This window comes from Dipteris shenzhenensis, chromosome 1 (assembly GCF_047967505.1).
Source record: "Dipteris shenzhenensis isolate YYH24624 ecotype China chromosome 1, Dip_SZ_1.0, whole genome shotgun sequence".
In the NCBI taxonomy this organism is placed as follows: Eukaryota; Viridiplantae; Streptophyta; class Polypodiopsida; order Gleicheniales; family Dipteridaceae; genus Dipteris; species Dipteris shenzhenensis.
The window spans coordinates 72,168,049-72,186,237 of NC_141596.1; the positions used below are offsets into that span (position 1 = coordinate 72,168,049).

General features: G+C 48.2%; 1 protein-coding gene across 3 annotated transcripts in view; it reads left to right on the forward strand.

Moving 5' to 3' along the window:
• Positions 1-18,189, forward strand: part of LOC147906335 (kinesin-like protein KIN-8B) — a 94,112-nt gene that overhangs the window by 68,770 nt on the left and 7,153 nt on the right. For all 3 annotated transcript variants that reach the window (XR_015541417.1, XM_087378134.1, XM_087378144.1), the window contains 6 exons: positions 1,004-1,095; positions 1,229-1,330; positions 1,522-1,668; positions 4,498-4,648; positions 4,780-4,842; positions 5,211-5,447. Coding sequence is in view for 2 of the 3 variants with exons in the window: in XM_087378134.1 (XP_087234260.1) it covers positions 1,004-1,095; positions 1,229-1,330; positions 1,522-1,668; positions 4,498-4,648; positions 4,780-4,842; positions 5,211-5,447 (792 nt within the window). In the remaining variant the exon portion in view is untranslated. The remainder of the gene's footprint in view (positions 1-1,003; positions 1,096-1,228; positions 1,331-1,521; positions 1,669-4,497; positions 4,649-4,779; positions 4,843-5,210; positions 5,448-18,189) is intronic.

Consider the following 18,189-nt stretch of genomic DNA (forward strand, 5'->3'; position numbering starts at 1 on the left):
ATACTTAACAAGTTTCGAAGAGGAGTTGTTTAGATCTACATGCAATAGAATCTTGAGTATTGTCTCTAGCTAGAAACCTGACACATGTGGTAGCCATATTATCTTGCCAATACTGGGCCTTGCATTCTAGGAATGCTAGTTAAACTATGCTCAGTGCCTGTGTGCATGAAACCTCAATAATCAAGGTATGGACTGTCCACATGACACGATTACCTTGTACATAAACCCAAAACTCAAGATAGAGCCTTGAGATTTCCTATAACTGGCATCTCATCTCCCGGTGCTCCCTTGTCACCACATCCTTTGTGATTTGGAAACTATCCATCAAGGTTGGCGTGTCCTTGGTTCAAGATCACTCCATTATTAATTTCACCTTTGAGGCGTGATAGTTCGTGGCAAGGTACATAGCAAAGGAAATGATTCCTCACCTGCAATTATAAGATCCATCTTTTTCAAAGAGGGTGTTCCATAGAAATTTGACCCTAGTCACAGCTGTGACATGCATGGCATAAGCAAGTAAGACATCAGAGTAACCTTAAGTTGGTTGAGACTTAAGGTTCAGGTAGTATAGCCTTGTAAAAGCTTGTTATAGATGTTTGGTTGCAATTTCTCACAGCTCATATAGCCAGTCTATGTAAGTTAGAGCTAGTAAAGTCAATGTAGAGACACTTCAATGTCTAAAAATCATTAGGAGAGTGTCCAAACTCACTCTGATTATTTTGAAGGGCATTTTTCCTCGCATTTTTATGCTGGTTCTTCCATGTTTGAGGCCCTGTCGAAGTTAAGCCTTTCTCATCAAACCAGACCCTTACACAAAAATTTAATACCAAGTTTGCCTTCATGTACAATAAATTAGTTGCATACTCCGTAAACAAATGTAAATTGCATGTTCAGCTTCAAAAGGCAGTAGAGAATAGTAGTCAACTGTGCCTTAAAACATAATCATACACCATAGGTAACTAAGGTATCAATGCTATACACTTCTTTGTTATGTTTTGGGCAGGTCAATTCTGCTGACAAGATCTTAGAACTTCTGCATGTTGGGAATAATAGACGGAAAACAGAAAAGACAGATGCAAATCCCACCTCATCACGGTTCGTTTATTGTGAGATTCATTGCTAGTTAGTTCAACTGCAAGGAGTACAACCAAAGCTCTCAATGAAAGACATGCTCCTTTTTTTCTGCAGATTTTTTCGTCAATTCTAATTGTTATTGTGTAATCTACAGTTCTCATGCTGTTCTTGAAATTATTGTCAAAAAATACTACCGAAATCACCTTGGATCTCAAATTTTGCAAGGGAAAGTGGCATTGGTTGACCTTGCAGGCAGGTTAGTATGGCCTTGACATTGGTTTGAAAAGCAACGTAGCCTCAACTATGCAAGAGGAGTGATGTGGGCTTGAAGTTGATTGGTTTTCTTTGTTAAGTTGAAAAACTTATGAAATACTTACCAAACACTGTAGTTTATCAATTTTCGGCAGGGTATTTAAACCAATGATGTCGTGGGATTATCATGTGCAGTGAAAGAGCTTCTGAGGCAAACAGTGCTGGACAGAAATTACGAGATGGTGCCAGTATCAACAAGTCCTTATTAGCCTTGGCAAACTGCATAAATGCTTTAGGCAAGCAACAGAAAAAGGGCTTTGCCTATGTTCCCTACCGCAACAGGTATGCTTGAAGTGGTTCATTGGAGGAATAGCCTGCTCAAGCAAACTTGGCCTAGAGTTGTTCGCTTTTTAATAGATGCTTTGAAAGAATTTGCATCATGTAAATGGAAATCCTCAATATGAATTATGGTTTATCATCTGAACCTGGTACAGAGTCTCAATTTGCGTCGGTATTATTTCACCTAGTCTCAGTGTGGAATCATTGGGATGATGCCCGGAACTAGTCATAGCAATCCGAATGGCGTGTGACAGGTTGATCTGTGGGCATCCCTGTGCCTGGATAAATCCATTCTCAGTCAGTTTGAAGGACTGGTCTTTTAAAAAATGCCCATTTGATGGCATGTGGCTGCATTGGGACACTCAAGTTCAGTGTCTGCCAGAGGTTGTCTCTGATAATACGGTGGATCTCTTGCTGCATCAGACATAGTGAGGGTGCATCTAGGATGTATTCCAACGGAGGGGGGTAATCAATAAGTATGCCTCGAGATTGACATCATCTAGTGACCCATGCATACCAGCAAATCTCATCTGCATCCACAAGCTGCATAGACAATGAGAGGACCCTCCACAGCAATCTCTGCCTGTATGCATAGGTCAGGCCATACTGCCTTACCCCATCAAGTTAATCGATGATCTGAAATAAGATATCTGTTTGCAAGGGATTCGCCTGCAAACTCTACAAGTGTGATATCATGCGGGCTGCATTTCTTCCTTTGAATCATGGCTGAGAGGTACTCGGTAGGCACACTTATGTCTCATAGACCCTTTGGTGTTTTGTAGACATTAATGAACTTTCTTTCTTTCTTTCTCCCATTGTACTTTGCCTGGAGCAGTCATGCTAGTATATTCCCCAGCGGGGGTGAGGATTTCAAACGATCTCTATGATAAGGAGGAGGTGCACCAAGCCATGTTTGAGATTTGGACAATCAAGGATAGTCTTTCATACGAGGAGTGCACGTAATGGATAGGGGATGCCATTCAGAGGAGCAATGTAGAGCTTCAGGCGCATGCACTTACCTGCCAACAGGCCCTTAGTGATGGTGAGAAAGATCTCTGAGAAGGGATCAATGCATTGAGAGGTTTAGGAAGCAGGAGCCAGATTCACCATGGCTAGCAGAACGATATGAGTGTGCTAGATTGGAGCTCCAGGCAGTGGAAGCTAGACATGCCAAGTGATGTGGACTGAGATAAACATGGACACCACTCCAACGATGGGCGAGATTCACTCAGACCCACAGGAGATGGCCACCTCCTTCTTTAGACATCTATTTCAGGTAGAGGAGGACACTCCTCCGGTGGTGGCGGTGAGAGAGAGGTGTGGGGGCACATCCTCCGGTAGTCTCTCCACACATGATGCGACAGTTGGAGGCTCTTTTCACAGACATGAGGCCCTGAAAGCCCTTCTAGTGCAGAAATGTGCGAGAAAGGATGGTTTGGATCTGATCCAAATCCCTTTGTGCTTGGCCTTTTAGGATCTCTTTTGACTCAAGATAGCCACCTTTGTCTCATTCCTGGGATGGATCTGCTTGATCCGCAAGGGATTAGATAGGACAGATATTTGCCAAGAGTGTGGAAGCTTGGAGAATTAGGAAGTGCAGGGTGCTTGTCTTCTAAATTGCTCGTCCACTTCTCCCCCCACGTTCAACAAATAATTTCCATTAATTTTGGAAACTAACCTAAGTATTTCCTAATCAGATCATTCTAATAACCCAAATCTCATTGAGGCTCCCTATTATTTTGAGTATTTGCCAATGCAGTAATTAAGGATTCACAACAACGCATAAGGATGGATTTCTAGTCGGTCAATGGTGGCAGGAGTGAACTATCATAATTCCACCTCATGATGCCACAAACCTGTCATTCCCCACCTTGACCATCTGCTAAGAGTCAACAAAGAGCCTAATCTTTCTGTGCACTGAACATCAATGTGAGCATAAATTACACATGAGACTTTGGAGTAGGCCTAAATGATAGCCATGACAAAGGGTCTGAAAACGCCTGATGTGTTGCTAGGCATCTTGCTCTGATTATAATTACCGATTATTGTGGAAAATTACCTTTCTAGCTGCCTACATCTCTTGTGTAAACTCAAACATATACATACTCGGCTTAAAGTATTTTACAGTAAAAAGTTAATAATTCTATTCAAAACAAACTATACAAGAGGTGCGAGAGTGAGAACTCTATCCCTAGCCTCTACAATATGAACAAAGAGCCATGCGGGTGGTCTGGAATGCCATGTCATTCTATATGGAGTAAGACAAAAGAACAAGGAACAGTGCAATCCTAATGAACGAGCAGCTGCAGATGTCCCAGTGAATCTTTCCCACTGACACTGAATGATGAAAATGATATCTGCCCAAATGGAAGCCAGTATATCAGCTCCACATACCTTCTATGCACCCGTAACAGATCAAGAAATCTGATGGTATTGTTTCGCCTTAAATCCAATAGACCTTTATAATGTTCATTCTCATGGCAGGGGTATGGAGGGACTTAATTTCTGAAATGCCCAGAGAGGTAGGTATGGGACTCTTTCTGTGCCTTCTTGAACAAGTAATTATTGAGAAATCTGTTTGTTATTGCTGTTGCTTGCTTCTCAATAGAATTTTCCCTTCTGACATGCTTTGACAGATTTTTATGAAGGAGATTATAGATATATTATATGCATACACATTCTAGAGCTCTTCAATTAAATTGTCAAGAAGGATGGTATAACGTCAAGCATGCTTTTCATGTGGTTTGTGGATTCTAAGAGTCATGTTTGGTGTCTTTCCTTGCTGGTTCTTGATTATGGGTCAATCAGCATGATGAAATGAATGATTTGCAGCAAGTTGACAAGGATCTTAAAGGATGGCTTAAGTGGCAACTCCCGAACAGTCATGGTTGCTACGGTATCATCTGGTGATGATCAATATCATCATACAGTCAACACACTTAAATATGCAGATAGAGCAAAGGAAATAAAGACCCATGTTCAGGTGCTGGTCTTGTTTTCCCAGTCAACAAGTTTTCTGTAGCTGGTGGAAACTTTTCTTATATTGTATGAGCTACGTCTATGCATAATTTTGTTTACTGCAGCTGCTCTCATGTGTTTCTTTCATGTCAGCAGAAAAACATTGGTACTGTAGATTCCCATATTGCAGATTATCGGCGGATGATTAATAATCTTCAGGTGATCTTTCCATGCACTTCTTTTTTCAATTGAGATAATGGCTTTGAGAAGTAGATTCATGCTTGATAGCCAATCAGGGAAGTCTGGAGGGCTAGAAATGAACTGAGTTTGATGGGAATAATTTCTTTGTAAGCTTTTGAAAGCTTTCGCATTTGGTCAAACTGTGGTTCAGACAACTAATTATGTAAATTGCTTGAAATAATGGTATTGAAGCAAGTCAATTTGTCATACTCACGTTACTCAACAGTGTTCTATGCCGGTTTGGCTAGAATTGAAAGATATTTTTTTTGTAAATTGTATCCTATTGACATATCATATCAGTGATGCTATTGCATTCCCCTTACATCAAAACCTTCTCCTATCTGCAGGTTGAAGTTGGTTGCTTGAGGAAGGAATTGGCCGAAAAGGAGTTTCAGTTGAATGGTCTATCCACAGGGAAAATGCAAGATGATGAACTTTTATGGTTAGATATTCTTAGTCGTGATATCAAAGAAAATGTGGACGAGAGAATCAATTTGCAAAAAGCTCTATTTGAGCTTGAAGATAAAAATCTACATAACCACAGTGAGCTACAACACCTGGATGATCTGATTGCAAAGCATCAGGTGATCGCTATTTGGACTTTTGCCACCTTGCATGGCTGTGGCAGTGTATCTTTACTTTTACATTTTATGTTTCATTTCGTTTACAAGAAGCTGGTTGTAGAACATCTGTTAAAGGTTTTGTCTTGTAATATAGTGTGCCTTGCATAAATATTCGGTTTAACAAAATACCCACATAAGGCAGCAAGGCCTCTCCACGATCTCATACTAGAGTCATACATACATGGGACAGTCTCGCTAGCTACGCCTATCAAGATGGTGAGTATCATCCAGGCATAATGACTTTCTAAGGCACTTGACCATCTACTATGCATATTATAGTTTTGCTTAAGGGCGACTTTCAACTAACTCTCATAGATCATGTATGGAGGAGCTGCTCGGTGAGCTCCCCCCCTCTCCCTGCGGCGGCCTGTTTGCTCTCCCGCTGCCCGCCCTGCCTCCTTGCCTCGCCCTTGCCCTCGCTCCGCCTTGCCCCTCCTCCCTCTCCGCTCTGCCCTGCCTCCCCTGCTCGACCTCCGCCCTCAGCCCTGCCTTCTCCCCCGCCTCCCCTTGCTTCCATCTCCCCCGCTCCACCTCCGCCCTCCTCCCTGCTTTCTCCCCCGCTCCACCTCCACCCCCCCGCCCGCTGCCTTCCCCGCTTCACCCCCCCCTTGCTGCTCCCCCCCCCCCCTCCTTCCACCTCCTCGCCTCCCCTCCTTGCCACCTCGCACCTCTTCCCGCCCTTTTGCCCTCCCGCCAGCGCGCCCCCCCCCCCGGGCGCCATTCCGCCTCCTCCCACTTTCTTCTCCTCTTCTCTCGCCTCTCCTGCCTCCTTCCATTTCTTCATTTCTTCCTCCTTCTCCTCCCCTTGCTCCCTCCTTCCTCCCCTGCCCTCTCCTTCTCTCTCCTCCGCCTCTCCGCTTCGTCCCTTTTTCATTTGCCTCCCTGCAGTGGGAGCATTCGTGTTTGTTATGGTCAAAGAAAATCTTGGTGGTGACCTTTGGTCTAGGCAGAGGGGCTCTATGGCAGCACCCTCAACTCCCACAGCTGTTAAGGTTCTTCTTTCCCTAGCGGACAAGCAACAGGTACAGCAGGCAGTCCAGTCCCTCCAGGATAAGGCGCTTGTGGGTAGAATTGTGGGCCTCACGCCTACACGAAGACAGGTGCGAGAGTGGATTCAGGTGAGCTTGACATTAGAGGGCAACCACATCCAAGAGGTCACCATCTATGGACGAGGTGTTTTCTTCATCCAGTTGAGCTGCCCTGACACCGCCTCGACACTTGTGGAGTAGAGCCCCATTCTCCTTGGCCCGCACCTTGTCTACCTCTTTCCTTGGTATCATGGGTTTACAGTGGAGGACATGGATACGACACACCATGTTCCACGGTTTTCGGTTACACTCCGCTTCCCAGGGCTCCCCAAGGAGTATCGAGCCATCCTCCCTTCCATTGGTCGGGCATTTGACACAGTGCTCGAGTCCCTGCCAAAGACGGCCACCTCCATCCTCGTCCTAGCAGATGATGGAGTCCCCAGGATCAGACTGGTGGTGGAGAGCGCGGAGTCCCTCCCAGAGCTGATCCTTCTCGAGACCCTGGAAGGGGGCACACTTCGGTAGAGGGTGGAGATCTCTGGGCTACCAGGCCAGTGTCTTCGTTGCAGACAGATGGGTCACCTCGCTAGAGATTGCCCCCGTGGCCACCCTCGTGCGCCTCCCCCCCTCCTCCACAGAGTAGGCAGAGTCAGCAGGCCCGAGTTCAGCGCCCTCTCAGGCAAGAGCAGTAGGAGTCTCAGACTCCATGGGTTATCCCCTTAGAAGGGAATCTGACATAGGTTAAAAAGAAAAAGAAACCAAGCAAGTAGGCACGCAAACGCTGCAGACAGAGTGCCAACCGCAGAGAGAGGGACAGGGTTGACCGAGAGGCCTCGAAAGAGAAACAACAGGAGTCACCTCCCCCAGCAGCAGAGGCCATTGTCCATCCAGTCGATCCCCTAGCTTCGGAAGTTTAGCCTCGGCACCCACCCTTGCAGCAGCAGAGAGCCCCAGGACCTCCAGATGCGGCGATGGCAGAAGCCGCAGACGCTAGCCCGACGAGGGCCGTGAAGGAGCCGATCCAGAGTCCCGACGAGCCTGATCAGCAGGGGGGCCTGTGGTCGCCCTTTTCCCTCCTCCTTCCCCTAGACCCCTCCCCTTTCTCCTCTTTACTTCCCCCTCCCTCCCCAGGGTTCCCCCACCCCCTCCCCCCCCCTCAGCCCCCCCTTCTATGGTCACCCTCATTACTTGCCCCTCGCCCTCTATCCCCCGTGTCCCTACCTCTCACTCTCCCGTCGCCCCCCTCCGCTTCAGTAGCAGCCTCTTCCACTTCGACACCCTTGCCATCAGGCAAGGGAACGACGACGCCCCCTTTTGATTCCTCATCGCAACAGCAGGTCTGCTCAGAGAAGGATACTGAGGGACGAGGCTCGTCTTCCCGGCCAGCAGCTCCCAACTTCTAGCCTGGGCGTCCCTTACAGCGGGACTTCACTATCTAGAGATTCCGGACTCATACCCTCTACCATTGGAGGTCACGCTCATGGTCCTTCCGTCCTGAAAGGGGGGTTTGATGAGTGCAGTGGGATCTCAGACACACCCCGTTTGGAGATTTTCGTTTGCCTCCACAGCGTTGGAGAAGTGGTCCCCGGAGGTGTTTGATGCTATTTTGGGTAATCAGATTATGCTCATGATGGACGAGTGGATGGGACCATAGGGTCTAGATCTTTGGTACGCCCATGGTGCGGAGGTGAACTTTCAGCTGAGCTTCACACGCGAGGAGCCGGTGTGTGGTTTGGCGACATGAGTTATCAGATTGCCGATGGAGACAAAGGTGGAGCAGGCACACTTATGGCCCCTCCAGACGTGCGCCGAGTTGTTTGGGGTGGAAGCCTCCTTCATGATGAAGTGGGCATGGAAGGTCGGTATTGAGCCGGTATCCACCCTAGAACGACGCTGCATAGACACTGACTACTCGCCCTCCAAACCCCCGGCAAAATCACACAAGGCAGTCTTTCTAGGACAGGCACCCACTCACAGGAGACCTTGTTCCCGACTCCCTCATCCTCATGAGTTGGACCGTAGTGAGCTACAAAGCACACGGGCTCCACGACCGTGTTTGTAGTCAGCTGCAGTACCTGATGCTTCTGTAGGAGTTGCAGAGGGCAGTGGCAGGGCGAGTAGTGGATATCCTTATGATTCAGGAGCACATGTTTTCAGCAGAAGACATTAGACGACGCCATCACCTTCTCCCAAGGGAGAGGTCCAGAGGAGTGGTCTCCCACAGTAGGACGGAGCGGAGGGGTTTGCATCTCAGTCTCACAGACTTTGGCTTCAGAGGTCTACGATTAGGGTGAGCTCATTCCAGGACGGGCAGTTTGGATGGGAGTTCGGACGGGAGAGTCCAGGATTGGAATCCTGAACGTGTATGCCCCAGCGTGTAGATAGCATCGCCCGGCCTTTTGGAGGAGGCTGTCAGAGTGTCTTTTTTGGATGTTGGCTCGTGGATTGTTGGAGGGGACTTCAACAACCTGGAGTTTGGGAAAGACAAGCAGGGCAGCGCCTCGTTCTCAGAGATGCCAGCAGCAGAGCGTAGTACGTGGGAGCAGTTTATTTTCATGATCAGTGGCAAAGACCCGTGGAGAGAGCTAGAGTTCAGCAGGACTCCTGGCAGCCTTCTCTTGTCCTTTGGATAGAGGAGACACGATGGATTTCTCGAGAGATTAGACCGCTTCTATGTTGGGGACTGGGCATTACACAGAGGCAGTTCTACCGGGATTCTGGCAGGTACCATGATGTCTGACCACTCTCCAGTGGTACTTCACTTGGATCAGCCCCGCCGAGGTCTCCCCCAGAAGGGGGTTTGCATTCCAGAGGACCTCTTGTAGGACGAGGAGATTTAGCAGGTTATGGTAGAGATCTGGGAGCACTTAGAGATGGCACCAAGTGAGGGCTGGGCTATGCGGATGGCCGATGCGATTTAGAGGAGCAATGTGGAGCTGCAGGCTCACGCCCTTAGGCAGAGGAGGACCCTTCAGGAGCGAGAGCGGGCTTTGAGGAGAGACCTCGCCTCCATCGAGAGGCTCGGGGAGCAGGACTTAGTATCTCAGTGGCTTAGTGACAGATTGGAGAGTGCTCGTCTCGAGCTTCAGGACACAGAGCTGCGGCGGGCTGAGTTCTCCTACCATTCCTCCCGGGCCCGATGGGTACAGCAGGGGGACAGGATGACGAAGCAGCAGTTCTTTCAGAACACTGGGCCCCGATCGACCGGCACACAGCTACAGCGTCTTCGGGACTCGCAGGGCATCATGCACACTGACCCGCAGGAGATTCTTGACATGACCACTGAATTTTATAGCCCGCTCTTTTAGACAGAGAGGATGACCCCAGCTGGTCTTGTGGCCCGAGAGCTAGTTTGGGATCATGTTTCGACAGTAGTCTCGCGGGACTTATGTAGCAGACTTGAGGAGCCTTTCATAGATGAGGAGCTCTGGGAAGCCCTCAAGGCTCTCCCGACCCAGAAGTGCCCGGGGGAGGATGGCTTGACTCCGGCCTTCTTTCGGAACTTTTGGGAGATTATCTCTACCCCTTTCCATTTAGCTTGCCAGGAGATTTTCGACATAGGTCTTCTCCCTCAGTCCTTGTGTAGGGGGTGGATCTGTTTGATCCCGAAAGGGGGAGATAGGTTAGATATTCGATAGTGGAGGCCGATCACTCTGCTTGATACTGCATACAAGATCCTCGCCAAGGTCTTGAGTTTGCGGTTATGGCCTCATCTTATCGACATCATCCATGACACACAGACTGGGTTTGTCCAGGAGCGCAGCATCCTGGACAACATCTTCACGTTCTGGGAGGCAGTGGATTGGTCCAGGGAGGAGTCACAGCCACTGGCCATCCTTCTCTTGGACTTTGAGAAGGCCTACGACAGGGTGGGGTGGTCTTTCCTGGAGGGCACTATGAATTGATTGGGTTTCTTAGACAGATGGGTCAGAGGAGTTTCAGCGTTATACGCAGGGAGCTCTAGTCAGATGATTATCGCCAGGGCTGCCTACTAGCTCCCTTCCTCTTCCTGTTTGTAGCGGAGGCTCTGGGCTACTATTTGAGATCACAGGTGGTGGGTCTCATAGGGTTGAGGCTCCCAATCAGGCAGGAGGAGGAGCTCCTTGACTCGGAGTTTGCAGATGACACAGCCTTGTATGTTGAGGGCACCATAGCGAGTTTAGAGAGAGTCAGAGGCGCCTTGGCTATCTATTGTGAGGCCTTGGGGACACCGATCAACTGGACGAAATCCATAGGCTTCTTCACGGGCTTTGAGGAGACACAGGAGATCCGTGAGTGGGGGAGTGACTTTGGTTTCAAATGGATACTGTGGGGCCAGACAGTGAGATACCTCGGATGCCACGTGGGTATTGACTTACAAAGAGGGCTTCTGAGGAACACCCCACGTATTGGGGGACAGTGGCAGCCTTCACATAGATGGATCTTTTTAGAGGCCCCCCTTACGGGGAAGGGCTCCCCCTCATGAGGAGTCTTCACAAGGTTTGGCAGAGACTAGCAGGGGGTCTCATCTGTGCTCCGCCTAGATGCAGAGAGGAGTTCGAGCGTCAGTCCCTTATGTGGCACCGAGAGGTCAGAGATCAAGAGGGACGTATGCTTGGGCAACGGACTCATATTGGTTGGGCACAGTGGGATAGTGGTCCAGCAGGGTCTTTTGGTCGTTGGAGTAGACTACCTATGGAGGCAGAGGCGAGGCTTGACGCCCTAGCACATCTGAGAGGGGTAGGGTAGTAGATGGACAAGATCGACCTAGCCATTCTTGAGTCCTGGTGGGAAGGACTTTACATTTGGAGAGAGCAGCAGATGGCTAGGGCATTTTTCCCGTACTGGTGTTCCCTTGAGGATTTTGATGCAGCGCGGCAGCACCCACCCCAGCTTCTTCCGTGTAGGACCTGGAGGCCTACTGCAGCCCCTCATTGGGAGTGACCCTGAGATGGATGGGAGTCTTGATGGGATACACTGGCAGATGATCAGAGTCGTAGGACGCTTGGGGAAGGAGTGGCACATCGATCCTCCCAGTATCTCGGAGCAGGACGCCTCGGGCTATGGGAGGGTAGACCCCTGAGGGAGGTCCATTGGGACCCGGGGGAGTGGTTTTGGCCCTCCAGGGGTGGCCTAGCTGAGATGATAGATGAGGTGCCTTTCTTTTCCTACACCACAGGGATTGGCAGGAGACTTCAGATGGACTCGTCGAGATGGACTCCCTCGAGGGAGAGACACTGGGAGCCCTGAGAGTGCCCCGGGATGTTCGCTCCAGGTTTTGGATGCGGTTGTGGTCGAGCTTGCGGCCGAGGAAGATTTCTTACTTCTTTTGGTTGGCAACCCACGGAGGCTTGCCCATCGGCCCGTGGTTGGAGCAGATGCGAGTGGAGGGACAGTGCCATTGTTGCTCAGATGGTGTCCTGGAGACTGTCCCACACTGCGTATGGAGCTGTCGTAGCACATCGAGGATCTGGATGAGAGCCCTCAGGATCATGACACACATGCAGCGTCTTCACAGAGACTATACCTGGGGGATGGTGGCTTGGTTGACAGAGGGAGGACATGCGTTCCAGATTGATGAGATCTCCCCAACCTAGTGGACACAGGGTTAGAGCATTCAGAGGATTGCCCCCTAACGCCCTAGCTTGTCCTTCACCTAGGGAAGATAGTGTTTGGGAGGTGGTAGCCAGCATCACGGCTTGGAACATTTGGGTGGCTGCAGTCTTGTGATGGGAGAGCACCCGGTTTCACCCTCGGCTACCTTGGTTGCCATTTGGCAGGATATCATTTACACTCTACGGTCCACCTAGGAGTGTGGGACTCCAGGCTTCAGGGTGACTATTGAGAGGCATGCTCGTTTATGCAAGGCTTGGCCTGCAGGTGTTTTCTACATCTTCTCTCCGCGAGGGATTCGCTGGCTGTATAGTCCCCCTACTTGGCTGTAGCCCCAATTCCCGAGATCCCCTAGGCAATGAGCTGGGCTTCTCTGGAACAGGCCGGTTTTTCTTTCAGCCTTTTCCTGTTTTTCATACTCAGCACCTTCGGGGCTGTTGTCTTGTATGAAATCTTTCAAACATTAATAGAAGGTTCCTTTCTTTGAAAAAAAAGAAAAAAACTCTCATATATTATGGATGGTAGATACAGATAGAGAATACAAAAATATTTTCGTGTCGTCATTATATGGTCATTTTTTATAACATTTCAAAATGATATTCATTTCGTAGCCTGGTTCTTTCTCCCAAAGAGAAAAACATTCTATTAATGCTTGAGAGAAAACCAACCATTTAAATCAGCTATCCATGTGGCGTTGAATCGTGATCATGGAAGAACGTAAAGTGTTGTGTGTTGTCCAGCCCAACTCACTACCTAGGGAATCTCAGAAACAAGGTGGGGGCTATACAACTAATGCCTCAATATCCATGAATTAAGCAACTGATAGCAAATTTCTCTTGATTTGTGGAACATACAGCACATTAGATAGTTTCTTAACATCTCCATTTACAAAAACAAATGAAACCATACCTGTACCCTCAGCAAGACATTTTGCATTATTACCAATCGTCACGGTGATGGGTTCCTGTAGAGGCTGCATGGAACAATATAAACAACCATGCCCTTTGCACGATCCAAGGGACTAGATCGAGAACAGGAAGGGAGGCATGTTAACTATATTAGTTGGCAATGTCATTTAATGGATAGTGGTAAGTCCATAGAGCTAGGATTGTACCTTGGAGCTAAATAGGCCCAAGATGATTGTAAAAGAATGAGGAAAGAGAGTAGTATAAAGAGAATAGGGTTGGCCCTTCCTTCAAAAGGTGGCAAGTATAAAAGGCCAAATGGTTGATTTTGGTCTTCAATTGTTGGTTGCACATATTGGAATACAAGCTCTCTTTCTCCTCTATGGAGTTGTCTCTTGTGCTCTCATAGTGCCTTTCGTGAATGCCATGTTCTCTTCTCCTCTTCCTTTCTTCTCCCCCTCTCCCTTCTCCATTCCCCTCTCCTCTCCGTCGATCGCAACAAGCCGGGAGTCGCTAGAGTGACACTAGTTGACGGCATTTGCATGCATTGCTCTCAACCCAAAGTACCTTGGAGGCGTGCTCCATCGACGTACCTACAAAATCCTCACGACATGTGAGTCACCGCCAGACTACACATTGAGTTCGAGCCACAATTTGGATGGCCGCCTATCAAATCCTCTATGCTGCTAGGCAACTCCACATATAGTGCGGTATCGTCTCGAGGCTCCTCTATGCACAATGGTGGCTCATTGCTAATCTTTTGTGGATGGAGGCTAGTCCACAAGTGAAACTAGAATTAATGACTTCCTAGGGCATGTGCTGCTTTACCTAGTGTTACTCTCTCGAAGGGATGTAGGCAGCCACATTTAGCTATGGATGTTGGCTAATGTGCATAGTGTATAAGAAGAAGGGCACCTATGTAATCCTCTTTGAGTGTCCTACTTTAGAAGGCTGAAACCGCTCAATCGGATCCAATTGTACCTCTTGTATGAGACTGCCCTCCCACAACCAAAGCTGCCAATGGGATTGGACTTGGCCCAAGGTGATTGGTATTGGGTCAATGGTCCATCCCTTGACAAGATGATCCACAACCTTGATCCGCTAGCACTTGAGCAATATAGGGTCCCATCCAACAACCCTAGGTCTTACTCTACCTCTGGCTGAAGTACAACCCCTAGCCCCACTTTGTAGTTCATGGGATAGGAAGCATGGAGTGCTCAATGCTTGAAAAGGATTCTTTGAGGCATCCCTGTCCTAGGGCTCTACACAAACCATCCCTCCAAGGCTCGAGGATAGTGGCATCTATCTCCAACACCCTTGTACCCGCTTCTCTCAGGGTCAAGAGAGGCCCCTAGTCTAAGATCTCCTGGATCTAGCCAGTCACCATAACAAAACCGAATGATTTGGTCTAGTTGATCCTAGTTCCGGACGCCTCAGTAGTGCCCTCCATAAATAGGGCCATATCATTTGCAAACTTAGAGCCAAGTTACTCTTCTTGTTGGATTAGGGGGTGCATCCATGTGATGCCCATTGCTTAAGAATGGAGAAAATACACTGGAGACTCTATCACAAAGAGGAAGCCTTGGTGCACTGAGCGTGAAAGAGAAAAGGCCTCCTTGTATGACCTCCTATAAGCATCTGATTAGGACTCCTTGTATACAGGGCAGAGACACCCCGAATCCATGGGTTGGAGGAACCCATCCTCTGAGTGGTGCCCTCCAAAAAACCCACTCCATCTTGTCATAGGCGTTCTTGAAGGACTGTGATAGGCTGAGACTCCTCACAAGCCCAGTCCATTGCCTCCTAGAAAGTGAAGATGTTGTCCAAGATTCTGCAATTGCAAACTCAAGACCTTAGCTAAGGCCTTATAGGCAATGCCAAAAAGGGTGATAAGGCACGAGTGTCGGATATTTGGACGGTCTCCCTCTTTCATGATCAAACAAATCCAGCCCCATTTGAGCAACTAGGAAAGCTATCTTGAGTTGAGGATCTCTTGGAAGGCCAACCGTAGGGGAGCATGAATGACCTCCCAAAAGCACTTGAAGAAAGACGGTGTCAGATCGTCCTCGCTTGAGCACTTTTGTGGGGGTGGGAGGGCTTTGAGGGCCTCCAAGAGCTCCTCATATATGAAAGGGGCCTCCAAATTTCCTAATAAGAACTTGAGGGGACGACAACTCCATCTGAGAAAGCTAGTAGTAGAAAGAGGTGGTCATGTCTAGTATCTCATGGGGCCTAAGGGAATCTGACCTCCATCTTGTAACCATTGTGGTTGAGTCCTTGCTGAGCACGAACAACTGGTCTGGAAGAATTGCATGGTCATTGTATTGCCTTGCTGAACCCATCTCACCCTAAAAGAGTGATAAGAGAACTCTACCTCGTGGATCTCTGTGGCCTTGAGGTCAAGCTGTGGGCTGTTATATCTATCTGCAATCCACTACAAGCTAGGGTCCTGCTCCCTCAATCTCAATATGGAGGCTAGGTCCTGTCTCAGTGCTCTCTCCCACCCTTGTAGAGATTGTCGTTGCTGAAGTGCCTAGATTTGTAGCTCCTACTACACTAAATAGCACCTACTACCGATCTGGCCCAACCATCTGCTAAGGAATCATCGTTCTACTGTCAAATCCTTATTGGATCGCCTCTTATAATAACACATCATGAATCTATACCCCATTTGAAGGGAGTCCTTGATAGGGCTTCTAAAAGTCGAGCACAATCGAGGAGTGATTTGACATCATCATGCCTACTAAGATGTCGTGGCTCTATCCCCCACATAAACTATATCTAGTTTCTTGGGTAGATCATTGTGATGCCATTGGCGGAAGTAGCAGTGAAGGCTATCTAGCTAGAGAACCTTTTCCTCTAGCTGGGGGCTTGGGGCGCTAACTGCAAAGATGAACTACTCCCATGCGTTGTACTCGGTCGAAGGCATCATCGAGAATGAGGCTCCCTCCTACTTGTCCTCATAGTCTAGGTTGTTGAAGTCTCCTCCAACAATCCAAGAGTCCACGTTTGGGAGGCTCTTGGTAAACCGTCTCTATAAAGGTGCGTAAAGCTAAGGACATGTGGGCGCCTACACAAGGATCCCGATCTTGGAGTCTCCCATCCTCAGGCCTATCCACAAGCTCACCCTATCGAACACCTTTGGTTAGGTGTGGGCTGCTATAATACATGCATTCCAGCTGGACCGTAGCTGGAGATCTTACCTTTGGCTCTCTTTTTGGAGGAGACGGTGCTTGGCCTAGTATCCGAATTGAAAATGTATGCTCCTGTATCATAAGAATGGCAACTGGCCATCCCAAGAAGGTTTGCTGCAACTCCTAACAACGTATCACCTATTGTGGTTATTGACATGCACAATTGTGCAAGCACTGCATGTTGCAACTCACCATGATTCACCTCATCGGGAGGGTGGGGTAGGCAAACAAGGCCTTCCTATGAGTGGAAGCTGTGTAACAATCTCAGATTTTTGGGACTTTGGTTTGGACGAGGAGCAATCTGTGTCCATGCGATGGCACGCCAAAGGCATGACTGGCTCAATGCCCACCTTTAGGGCCATCTACATCAAGAAGGAGGTGTCACTCCTAGCTTGTTGGCTTGCTGGTTTCAGTACCTAGTGTGTAACCTATCGGAGCTGCTCATTAGGCCCAACCGGATCACAGTTGTTAACTACATTAGTTAGCAATGTCGTTTGATGAATAGTGTTAAATCCATAGAGCTAGGATTGTGCCTTGGAGTGTTCCCTCATAGTGCCTTTCGTGAATGCCATGTTCTCTTCTCCTCTTCCTTTCTTCTCCCTCTCTCGCTTCTTCATTCCCCTCTCCTCTTCCTCTTCTTCTTATGGATTCATGATCGCAACTAGCCGGGAGTCGCTAGAGTGACACTAGTGACAGTATTTGCATGCATTGCTCTCAACTGAGAGTAGCTTGGAGGATCGCTGCATCGGAGTTCCTGCAAGATCCCCACAACACGTTAGTCTACGTTGGACTACACATTTTTGACGCCACTGCTGGGGAGTTCCAAGTGTGCTTTTGCATTGTCTTTGCTTATCTCGTTATCTACCCATTGCCCAATGCTGAGTATTGTAGAGAAAAGTTGTTGGTTTTTTGTGTGTAGGAAGGTGTGAGTGGAAGAGGGTGTTGGAAGGCATTTGTAGTGATTTTGAAGTAATTTTGGTATTTGGTAGTGATCAAAGTTTGTAGAAAGATAGTTTAAGTGATTGCTAAGGTGTGTGTGATGGCAAATCCCAACCAAAACACTAAGAAATGATGCTAGGAGTGATTTTCGGAGTGGTTTGAAAAGAGATTGCAAATAGGTAGCGTTGGTAAGCTCCAAAAGCTTGCAAATCTCCAAAATTTCCGACGGGCAACAGATTTTGGGAGAGACATGGTGCATTAATCATAACCCAGCGCATGTGGGGCTCTAACGCAGCATATGCGGGGTTATAACACAGTGTACGCTGCATTGGCCGTTGACCATGTTGCATTAGCCGTTGACCACGTAGCATTAACGGTTGACCATGCTGCATTAGCTATTGACCACGTAGCATTAACCGTTGACCATGCTCAACCGACTCTTTGACATCCACTGACAACCTGACACCTAACAAGATCTTCAGCTGGCATAATTAATGTTCCAAAATAGGGGTCAACCCTTAACCCAGTGCACATGGGACTAGCAACCCAACGCATGCTGCGTTAGTAACCTACTTGCTTTAATAACCTTGCGCATGCTGGGTTACAAAAGTTATCACTGAATTATTAACCCAATGCATGCTGAATTAATAACGCTGTGTACGTTGTATCATAACCCAACGCATGGCAGGTTAGTGCATTAGGTTTGACCACGTTGGGTTAGCTTTGGCCATGCTGCATTAGCTCCAAAAAATTGAAGGATGGCCAATTGCAAATTTAGACAAAATTGAAGGTTGGCCAGCTACCACAAGGGGCTGCTGCCCCTTGACCCCGCGTTGAAGCGGAATCAACCTAGAATTGGGGCCGCCTTGACTGTGCAAAGTGCACTGGTTTGTCATAATGGACTTCCCCAACCAACCGGACGGCTATGACATCATATTGGGTAGACCTTTCATGCGTACTAATTGGTCCACGACTGGAGCTTAAATAAAATATATCTATGTAAGGACGAGCAAGTCACGAGGGTGGATCTCCAAACTTGGAAGGC